Source organism: Lepidochelys olivacea (genome assembly GCF_965140295.1).
Source record: "Lepidochelys olivacea isolate rLepOli2 genome assembly, chromosome: 5".
NCBI classification, from domain to species: Eukaryota; Metazoa; Chordata; order Testudines; family Cheloniidae; genus Lepidochelys; species Lepidochelys olivacea.
In genome coordinates this window covers 136776129-136787798 of record NC_140415.1, presented here as the reverse complement: position 1 = coordinate 136787798, position 11670 = coordinate 136776129, and the positions used below count along the sequence as shown (strand labels likewise).

Below are 11670 nucleotides of genomic sequence, written 5' to 3'. Positions count from 1 at the left end.
AGTGGGCACTGCTGGTGGGCAGTGTCCTGAATAGGACACTGCGGTCCCAAGAGCGACGCGTGTCCTGGTGGTGGAGACAACAGTGAGGCAGACAACGGGCAAGATACCACCGGCAGGGGGTGCTTCACAGCTGACTGAGCTAATTCCCGGTGCGACCGACAGGAGCAGGCAGTGATGGTAAGTCTGTGAGCCTGTCACAGTAAGCTTACATGCTAACAGTGCCATCAAACCATGTTGCCTAACAGAGTTCCATATGGAGTATTGTTGAGTGATTTCGGGGCCTTTCATGCTATAGATTATTACACAATACAACGCTTAAAAAGATGCAGGGAATGAATCTGGTTTACAGCATTTATTTTTGGCCATAATTCTGATTTACAACCTCAGCTGAAACTGAATAGTTGTGTGTGTGTGTGTGTGTTTGTGTCCTCCTCCCATCCTTGATACACGCTGCGAAGAGTCAGAATACACACTGCTGTGTGCTGCTGTTACTCTCCCTGACCCCTGATCTCCAGTGATTCCCTCCTGCCGCCACCGCCTCCTGACTCTTCACAGATCAATTATTGTTAAGCAAATTGTTGTTCTTCCTTTTATTTTAGAGCCAGTTTGTGACGGTGGCATTGGGGGAATCATATGGGTCAAAACCAGTGTGTTTCGCATGCATACACCTTTTCCATCAGCTGGTGCTTCCGTGAGACAGACGATGAGCAGAGCAGAGCTGCACTCACTGTAACAGGATAAAACTCCAGGGAGGAAAGGGGGGCTGTGTTAGAGATCTCAGGATTTTGCTGGTCTCCTCCCCAGTGCTGTGGGGAGTGTGGGGGGGGTCTTTTCCGCCTCTTTCAGTGATTTGACTGCACATTCATCTGGACCCATGGAAAAGAAGCCCTTGAGGAATTCCACCATGATTTCAACAATTTCCATCCCACCATCAACCTCAGCCTGGTCCAGTCCACACAAGAGATCCGCTTCCTGGACACTACAGTGCTAATGAGCGATGGTCACATAAACACCACCCTATACCGGAAACCTACTGACCGCTATTCCTACCTACATGCCTCCAGCTTTCACCCTGACCACACCACACGATCCATCGTCTACAGCCAAGCTCTGCGATACAACCGCATTTGCTCCAACCCCTCAGGCAGAGACAAACACCTACAAGATCTCTGTCAAGCTTTCTTACAACTACAATACCCACCTGCAGAAGTGAAGAAACAGATTGATAGAGCCAGAAGAGTTCCCACAAGTCACCTACTACAGGACAGGCCTAACAAAGAAAATAACAGAACGCCACTAGCCGTCACCTTCAGCCCCCAACTAAAACCCCTCCAACGCATTATTAAGGATCTACAACCTATCTACAACACTCTCACAAATCTTGGGAGACAGGCCAGTCCTTGCTTACAGACAGCCCCCCAACCTGAAGCAAATACTCACCAGCAACCACACACCACACAACAGAACCACTAACCCAGGAACCTATCCTTGCAACAAAGCCCGTTGCCAACTGTGCCCACATATCTATTCAGGGGACACCATCACAGGGCCTAATCACATCAGCCACACTATCAGAGGCTCGTTCACCTGCAGGTCTACCAATGTGATCTATGCCATCATGTGCCAGCAATGCCCCTCTGCCATGTACATTGGTCAAACTGGACAGTCTCTACGTAAAAGAATAAATGGACACAAATCAGATGTCAAGAATTATAACATTCATAAACCAGTCGGAGAACACTTCAATCTCTCTGCTCACGCGATTACAGACATGAAAGTTGCGATATTACAACAAAAAAACTTCAAATCCAGACTCCAGCAAGAAACTGTTGAATTGGAATTCATTTGCAAATTGGATACAATTAACTTAGGCTTGAATAGAGACTGGGAGTGACTAAGTCATTATGCAAGGTAACCTATTTCCCCTTGTTTTTTCCTACCCCCCCCAGACGTTTTGTTAAACTCTGGATTTGTGCTGGAAATGGCCCACCTTGATTATCATACACATTGTAAGGAGAGTGATCACTTTAGATAAGCTATTACCAGCAGGAGAGTGGGGTGGGAGGAGGTATTTTTTCATGCTTTGTGTGTATAAAAAGATCTTCTACACTTTCCATAGTACGCATCCGACGAAGTGAGCTGTAGCTCACGAAAGCTTATGCTCAAATAAATTGGTTAGTCTCTAAGGTGCCACAAGTACTCCTTTTCTAATGGTACCTGTGAGTTTCTTGGGGAAATCACAGAATCATAGAAGATTAGGGTTGGAAAAGACCTTAGGAGGTCATCCAGTCCAACCCCCTGCTCAAAGGAGGACCAACTAAATCATCCCAGCCAGGGCTTTGTCAAGCCGGGCCTTAAAAACCTCTAAGGAAGGAGATTCCACCACCTCCCTAGGTAACGCATTCCAGTGCTTCAGCACCCTCCTAGTGAAATAGCGTTTCCTAATATCCAACCTAGACCTCCCCCACTGCAACTTGAGATATTTGCCCCTTGATCTGTCATCTGCCACCACTCCTCTTCCTTCAGAGAAAGAGAGAATGTGTGTGGGAAGGGTGGGGGAGGGTTAGGAGAATAAACACCTGGAAGAAGAAATAAGAGATTTATTTCCAAACAGGGACTTGTCACTTGCTGCTTCAGTGATTGCTAAAATGTAGCGACGTCACCTACCTGGGTAAGTGGAAAATAAACATTAATGAGAGACTGAGACTAGTTCACTTTGTTTCCTTCTTTGGACTTGTTGCCACTTAGCCGGTAATGGCCTGTGGCATTTGCATGTCTCCGCTCTTTTGGTTGATGCCTGGCCCAGCTGTGGGACTCCTTCTGCTGCTGGAGCAACCCAGCTCAGGGGTGCTGGAACAGGGAGCGAGGGAGTGCAGGTCACTTTTAAAAAGGCGGGGGGGGGGGGCTTTTTTAAACTTTGCCTCTCCCCCCAACAGAAGTTGGTCCAATAAAAGATATATTAGCTCACCCACCTTCCTGAGTGGTGGATATAATAGGCCAGGAGGGATCACGTTAGCTCTCTGAAAGGAGAAAGTCACCTAGAACTCACACATTCCTGTCTGAAACAAGGAATGATTGAAATCACAATTGTTGGAGTCCTCAGTATGAAATTTACTGTGCAAATATTGATGGTTGTTCAGGGATGGCCTCTTGAAAAGAGGCGATGGGTCTCTTGTCACTTACCCTGAGCTACAGCATAGCCGTCTCCCTTCTACCCTGCAGAGAGAAGGCAAATTTCAGTGAATGCAGCTCCCAAGGCAGGAACCGACTCTGATCTGTGTCCGCACCTTAGAAACTGGCCCCCTGGCCCAGCACAGACCCCTGGCACTCAGTAATGGACTCAAGGTCCGAGGCGCTCATGATCGGCAGGAGGGAAAGACACAATGAGACAGAGTTTCCAAAGAACTCAGCCCACTGGGTGCTCTTTGGAAAATCTAGCCTCATATAAACTGTAACCTGCACCCAGTTTCTGGGTCTCTCTCTCCAGCAGCTCCCATGGGGGGTCATTAGCTCAGCACCACAGTGGGGCAGTTACACCGGACTGACACTGGTTCCTGTACTGCTGTTGTCCTTAGGCGGGTGTTCAGGTCCCAGCAAGTCCAGGGAGTTCCCACATTCCAATTCTTTACCCGGGCGTTTCTTTTTCCAGATGACTACTCCGATTATAACACCAATCAGGAAAACTGCAGTGATAACGCCAGCCAAAACGGGAAACAGATTGTTATTTGGTTCTGAAATGGAATGGAGAGAATGATCAATGGGGAAAAATCCCCTCCCCCCACTGAACCCCCCTTCCATCCCACTGCAGGGATCAGTCAGTCAGCTCCCCAGGTTAGGGCTGAGCCCTGCAACCCTCCACCCCTTCCAGTGAGCTCCACGCAGCCACCATACACCTACCATGCATTGCACCCCACATACAAAGTCCTGGACACAGCCTCTACCCCTTCAAATCATAATACATATGTAGCACTTAAACTAGAAGACTTTTATAACATTAACCAATCCTCATAAACCTCTGTGTGGGGGAGGATGGATGTCAGTATCGTCCCTAAATTGGAGGGGGAAAGCGAGTCAGTGCAAGAGCCAAGGACAGAACCCAGGAGTCCTGGTTCCCAGCCCTTAACCCCTCCCTTGACCACGCTGATTTTCATGACTAATGGAACAATCCCATTGTGTGATTCTTGTGACAATCTGGAAACTGACCTCAAAGCTCTGGATTTCCCTGCCAAGAATGGAGTTACAGACACAATGCGTGTTTTTAGAGGAGGCAGGAATTGAACAGGAGAAGACAGAGATATTTTAATACTGTTCTTGGTTTATATAAGCCCGTTAAACCCCGAGTTCTCTATACACATTCGGTTTCACTAATCAGCTTCTCCTGTTGTCAGAAAGAGGCACGTAATAAAACAGCAAAAAGAAAAATATTTCTAAGAGAATAAGGAAATGTGGTTTATGACACAAAAATTGGCAGGGGATGTGGTAACAAAATTATGATGTGAAACCATCTGCTGACGAGAGTCCCGGTGCAGGCTGCCCTCTCAGAAATTGTTTTCACTTCCAAATGCTGCATTTTTCCACATCCCAATTAACCAGGCAAAAAGATGGCTGGAAGGCAGCTCCATGGGTAAAAAATTCTTCCAAGACTTTCTTGTGCTAGGGAACTAGCAGACTCTCCCTCCTGATGCAGGGCTCTTATCTGCCTCCTCGCTCCATTCCAAGGCCATACCCTCCCTTCCAGCATCACTGCACAGAGAAACAAGCTGCTCCCAAAACTAAACCTCTCTCTCTGGCCACATGGGCAAGGATGAAGGGCCCCCAGAGCCGTGTTTCTGAGAACCTGCTGAAGTTGAGAACAGGCTGGAAGCTGAAGCAAGACGAATTTTGACTGCAAGTAAGGGGCAGATTTGAGCTCCCCTTGGGATGTGGTAAATTCTCCATCCCTTAGAGACTTTACATCTGGAATGGACATCTCTTTCTGAAGGATCAGTTCTAGTTTGCCCACAGGCTACCAGCTTGGTCCCTGGTGTGATTCCCTGCCCTGGCCTATGCAGGAGCTCAGGCTGCTCTCTTCCAGCATTAATGCCTCATGACTAATCTTCTCCCTTCGGAGACACTGTATTGCTGAGATGTATCCAACAGCCCCAGAGGCAGAAAACTGGAGAGCAGACATGAGCCCCAAGCACTGTGGGTCCCAACTCTAGCACAAGAACTTGACTGCAGAGGGACAGGGCCAAAGGGGACAGGGCCTCACAGACCCTGAGGAAATTCCAGCTTCAGCCTAGAAATCCGAATGAGAATTTTCAGGGTTTGAGTTTAATGGATTCCCTCTCTCCCACTAGAAAAACAAATGCCTTACCCCAGGAGACAGAGAGTGGCTCAACCAGGCTTTCATGCTCTACATGGCATGAATAATGGGCTTTGATCTTGGGATCAATCTCCATTGTCACCCAGGTCTGGTAGGTCCCGTCCCCACTGGGTAGGATGCCTTCAGAGTAGGTCTCTTGCTGTCTGCTCTCCCCATTTTTCAGCCAGGTCACGGTGATGTCCCAGGGGTAGAATCCACTGACCTTACAGGAGAGGGTGGTGAGGCCGTCATGAGATGACCTGTCACTCACTCTAGCTGTTGGGCGCACTGGGAAAAAAGAAGAAATTGAAGTTAGTTGTTTCCAAGCTCTAATCCAGGCAGCCTTTGCTGGAGCTTTGCAGCATGAAATTCTCAGACCCCATCAGGGGGAGAGGATGAGAGTCCATGAGATGGAAGCCCTCTGATGAGGAAGAACCACCATGTTAGAGGATTTCTGTGCCCAATTCACAGCATCAGCAACGTAGAACCCCAAATCCAGGTCCCTGACCAGATTCTATGAGTGTGGAAACTAGAAGCCTCTGCTCCCAGCCACGGTGACACAAGTACCTAAAAGGCTTCATTAAGCTCCAGACACAGATGTCACAGATGTCAATCCTTAATCACACACTAGGTTTGTGCTCATTTCCTATCTGTCCCTGGATTTGAAAGAGAGAAGAATGTGGCCAGGAAGCAAAAAATGAAGTAGATAAACTGACCAATTAGAGATGGAAAGGATCATTAAACAAAAAAATGACACATGGTTGTAAACTGCCCCTCAAACTCACTAATATTAATTAGCTAATTTCTTGTAGGTTGTTACCAAAACTATGTATCCAATATTAGGGATTTCAAAAGGATTTAAACATGTTGAACAATCAGTTTCCCAGCCCCTTGGCACCGAAATACACATTACATGGCTGTGTGTGGCTTTTTCTTCCTGACATTTGTAAAGATCATAGAATCATAGAATATCAGGGTTGGAAGGGACCTCAGGAGGTCATCTAGTCCAACCCCCTGCTCAAAGCAGGACCAACCCCAACTAAATCATCCCAGCCAGGGCTTTGTCAAGCCTGACCTTAAAAACCTCTAAGGAAGGAGATTCCACCACCTCCCTAGGCAACACATTCCAGTGTTTCACCACCCTCCCTAGTGAAGAAGTTTTTCCTAATATCCAACCTAAACCTCCCCCACTGCAACTTGAGACCATTACTCCTTGTCCTGTCCTCTTCTACCACCGAGAATAGTCTAGAACCATCCTCTCTGGAACCACCTCTCAGGTAGTTGAAAGCAGCTATCAGATCCCCTCTCATTCTTCTCTTCTGCAGATTAAACAATCCCAGTTGCCCAGATGGCAAAGGACAAGCTAATGTTCTGCTGAGGTTTGTGAGAGAAATAAACAACTAGTATAATGTTGCAAAGAACTGGGTACAAATTTCAAGTAACCTTGAAGAGCAAGTGCAAACTGTTTGGGAACAGAAAGATTAGGCTGTGTAATGGTGCTAAATAATTTGGGGAATTTGTGTCCATGGTAACAGATAAGGTACAAAGAAAAGGAATACTTATGGCACCTTAGAGACTAACAAATTTATTAGAGCATAAGCTTTTGTGAGCTACAGCTCAGTGCTCTAACACGCACAGGCAGATTGCCTTCATTACTGCTGTGACACACCAGGGGAAGAGGTAGAATCTGTGCTGCAGATTTGGGCTCATTTGGTCAAGTGGCTCTGCAGATGCAGCTTCTCTATAGTGAGCTGCTTTTAACATTTTCAATTTCTTATCTTTTTTTCCAGCAGAGCTGGGGGGAAGGGATTGTTTCCCTGCCCATCTCTGATGCAAGGTTTGCTGAACTGCACCCTTCCCCCCTGCTCCATTTTGGAACAGGGGCTGGGGAATGGAGATGTAACCTGTAGTGACCTCTTGGGTGGGGCTTGTCCCCCATCTTACCTTTCCTCTGCAGAGTCTCCTTCCCGTACTCTAGAGCACTCCTTAGCCAGGGAATACATTTCTCCTCCAGGTACCGTTTCCACTGCTGGTTGTCAAGTACTTCAACATCCCATCTCCTCTTGGTGATCTCAGCCCCAATATCTGCTGCTACCCAAGTCATGGTCTCCTTATCCAAGGTAAGAAAGTCTCGTCTGTCATATGAATCCTGGTAAAACCCCTGAATGACGTTGTCTTCCCAGAGATCACAGCCGCTTATCACCTGGATAATGTGAAACCCTAAAACACAGCTGAGGGTCAGCAGCAGCCTCTCTCTGAAAATCTCACCAAGACACCACTGCAGGTAGCCCAGTGGTTCTTCTCCTTGATACTGGACCCTCCCTCCCCTGAGAAATGGGGTTTCCCCTTGTAAGCAGCGTCAAGATGAGCTCCACCCTAACATCTGGTGGTGAGGTGTGGCAAGTTGTGGAAAAGAACTTCAGGGGCCGATCTCATTTGCATAGGCACACCCACCCCGCCTAGAATGAGGCCATAGCTGCCCAAATGGTCACTTTGGCTGCTGTGGGATCCCCAGTGTCTCTGTTATTGGGGCAGGAAGAATAAATTGTTATTACCCTGATTATGGGAACTGTGCTGGGAACTGTACGTGGCCTTTTGTTATGATGGAGGGACTCGCCATCAACTAAGTGGCACTCGCTTAGGCAAGGGTCATGGGTTCCAAAACTGTGTGAATGGAGAGAGGTTGGGGATAAGTATTAATACTTGGTGGCATGGGCCCCTTGGTGAGGGCCTTACATGCTGATTGCACTTCCTCCTCTCTCCACTGTAGACTGTCAGAGCTAATTTTGATTCCATTAGAAGTCTAGTTACAGGCTGCTGAGGTCACTTTGGGCTGACAGTGCACCAGCACTGGGGCTCCCCTACTACAAGCTGAATTCACCTAAGAGCTGAAATCGCTGAGCGCTGTGTTAAGTCGCGGGGGAGCCTGAAGAGATATTGTGGAGCAGTTTGCGGACGGCTGGAGCGCCTTGTGGACAGGCTGGTGGAGCAGTTCGTGGGACGGCGGGAGCTGCTGCTGGGACGTGGAGCGGAGCAGTTCGTGGAGCTGCTTGTGGGCCATGGAGCGAAGGAGTTCGTGGGGCGGCTGGCGGAGTGAAGGCCTATGGAGCTATGGGGGGTCAGCTTCAGATCACGTAAGGTGCCTCTTACCCCCGTCCCATCTCCACCCAGGTTGGGAGGTAAAGCTCCGCAGATAAACTTTCGAACTCTGGGGCTGCCCTGACCAGGGACAGAGACCTTTGGGTCGTTGGACTTTTGGGACTTTGGGTGATTTGGGGTTGCTGGACTCAAGAACCCAAGGGAAAGGACATGCCCCAATTTGCTTGGGCGGGTTTTTGCTCATGGGTTGTGTTATGAATCCTGTGGGTGGTGTTTCCCCAACATAATGCCACATTGTTTCTCTCTGTTATTAAAAGGCTTTTTGCTACACTCAGACTCTGTGCTTGCGAGAGGGGAAGTATTGCCTCTTGGAGGCGCCCAGCGGGGGTGGTATATATTTGTCCCAGGTCACTGGGTGGGGGCTCGAGCCGGTTTGCATTGTGTTATTAGAATGGATCCCCTAGACACTGAACCCAGCCCTTGTTGCTGCCAACTCTGATGGGCAGAAGGGTTACACCCTTATGCTGTTGGGTCCTACACCCTCCCAACTGCTTTCAGAAAGGAACCCAAACCTGCAGGGGGCCCCCTCTCCATCTGTTGGGTCTTTGTACACTAAAGACCCCCCACTGCAGAGAGCTCACAACCTTCAAGGAGTACCTCACTGCTGCTTGTTCTTGTGTGTTCCCTGCAGGGGGTGCAGGGTGGCACAACCCCCAAGAGACTACTCCGGATATTACAGGGGTCTATCCCCTCCAGCTCTCTTCTGCTCTCTGAGGGTCCCCCCAGTTCTGGTAGCCAAGGTCATTCTGGAGAAGAGAGGGAGTGCAGGGTGTCTGTACCCCCTCTCTCCTGGTGTGGTTGTATTAATTTTGCAGGTCCTCAGGGTCACTTGGTCCCCCACCTCCTCCATTCACATTAACCCCATGTCCCCGTGAGGAGGGGGTACAGGAAGTCTGTCCCCGACACTAACCTCTGCTCTGGTTTCATGACCTCACAGAATCCCCAGGGTCCCTCTGTTTCCCTGCCCCATCTTCCCCGTCCTCCCAACTCAATCTAGGAATGGCAAAGCACCAGCTTCGGATGCGCTTGGCCTCTTTTTCACATGGCCACTGCCCCAGGTGATTCCCTGTAAGGATCAGGCCATTGACGGCCTTTAGTTCATCTGGCCACCATTTTCCTACAGCCAGACGAATCTTCACAACAACGGCCCCCATCTCGCACACCACCAAGAGCAGACTCAGTTAATACAGCCACCCCTGGGCTGACAGGAGACAGGGAGGGAGACTGGGGGGTGGGAGGTGAGGATGGGGACAGGAAGGAGAACTTAGGGGAGAGGGAGGGAGGCTGTGGTGAACAGAGATCACTGTGGGGATCACGAGGAAGACTGAAACGTGTGAGGAACGGATCAGAGCCCTCGCTTGGCAAACAGGGCAGAATGTGGGGGCACAAAAATAACCCAAACAGGGTCCCAAATATTTTCACTCCTCCCCCACCCTGCATTAGGTACATTGAGGTAAATGCCTAGATTTTCAGCAATCACTAGTGATTTTGGGTGCCCAACTGAGACCTTTTAAAGGGGCCTGATCAGAAACTGGGAGCACCCGGCCTCTGAATATCAGACACCCAAAAATCACTAATCACTTCTGGAAAAACGTCGGCCAAGGGATTAAAATACCATTTGGTGTCACAGACACAGGTGAGAGCCAAGCCCACTGAGCTGCGTCCCTGAACCATGCCCCAGGCTTGGACAAAACCCAGTTACTAACCTTCCTGTGACGGCTGTTCTCAGAGCTGTGCTGCACACGTCCATTCCACGCTAGGTGTGCGGGCCCCGCCCACAGTCCCCGGGAATTTTCCCTCCGTGATACCCCTCAGGCCGGCTCTAGCGCCCCCTGGTACAATGCGCTCATGTCGCAGGGCGAGGGGACCGGTTGACCCCCCCGCACCTTCTCAGTTCCTTCTTGCCAGCAACTCCAACAGAGGGGTAGGAGGGTGGCTCGGGGAATGGACGTGTGCAACACGTCCCAAAGAAGAACAGTTACAGAAAGGTTAGTAACCATTTTTTCTTCTTCAACTGCTTGCACGTGTCCATTCCACCCTCAATGGACACGTGGATTACAACACTGCCCAACCAAACCCAGTGCATCTCTAACTTGCTGGGTGATGGCGTCGTTGGAAGAAAAAGTACGTACTGATGCCCAGGTGGCTGCTCTGCAAATGTCCTGGATCGGGCCCGGGCCATGAACACCACTGAGGAAGCTCGTGCTCTCACAGAACGGGCCGTCAGGAAGGCGGGTGGTGGGATACCTGCCTCCTCGTACCACATGCGACTGCACAATGTGATCCAGGATGAAATTCTCTGAGCTGAAATGGGTGGGGCTTTCATCCTATCAGCTACTGCCACAAAGAGTTGTGTATATTTACAGATCAACTTTCTATATAGTCCTTTCTATACAGAATACTAGGAGGTCCTGCCTAACATCCAGAGTATGGAGATGTCATTCCTCCCTATTCTTGTGCGGCTTCAGGAAGAAAATGGGTAGGAAAATAGCCTGATTACTGTGAACTGAGAGACTGCCTTTGGGAGGAACATGGGGTGGGAGCGACGTTGTACCTTGTCGTTAAAGAACACTGTATACAGAGGTTTTGACAGAAGAGCTCTAATCTCCGAGACCCTCCTGACTGAGGTAATTGCTACCAGAAAGGCGACCTTCCAGGAAAGGTACAAGAGGGCACAATGCTAGCGGCTCAAAGGGAGGCCTCATGAGCTTTGACAGGACCAGGTTTAAGTCCCTCAGGGGGATGGGTTCCTGGATTTGCAGGTATAGCCTGTGATGGGTTGGGTCTTGGGACTGTCACCTGATGTGCTAAAATTACCTCTGAGTCAGTTTTCCCTGCCAGCCTGGGACCCCCAGATCCCTGTTCTGCTTGAGCCAGACAAGCTAGCCTGCTCAACACAGACCCAAGGCCCGGGCCACATCTCCAAAGCTGCAGACTTAACAGCTTAGCAAGTTACACGTGTCCAGCACCGAGACACCCAGCTCCCAATGGGATCCAAACCCCAAATAAATCGTTTTACTGTGTATAAAGCTTATATAGGGTGAATTAATAAATTGTTCGTCCTCTATAGCACAGATAGAGAGATATGCACAGCTGTCGTCCCCCCCCCCGGCATTAATCACTTAGTCTGGGTTTATTAATAAACAAAAGTGATTTTATTAAGTATA

The 11670-nt window shown here is 49.3% G+C and overlaps 1 protein-coding gene across 1 annotated transcript; it reads right to left on the bottom strand.

Annotated features, from left to right (window-relative positions):
• Positions 1–3516: 3516 nt before the first annotated feature.
• LOC311521306 (class I histocompatibility antigen, F10 alpha chain-like) lies at positions 3517–7556 on the bottom strand. The gene is made up of 3 exons (XM_084629597.1): positions 7289–7556; positions 5357–5632; positions 3517–3731 (listed from the first exon to the last, which is right to left on the bottom strand). Exons 1-3 carry the CDS (start codon positions 7446–7448, stop codon positions 3532–3534), a joined length of 636 nt encoding a protein of 211 aa, XP_084485723.1. The 5' UTR covers positions 7449–7556; the 3' UTR covers positions 3517–3531.
• Positions 7557–11670: the final 4114 nt, after the last annotated feature.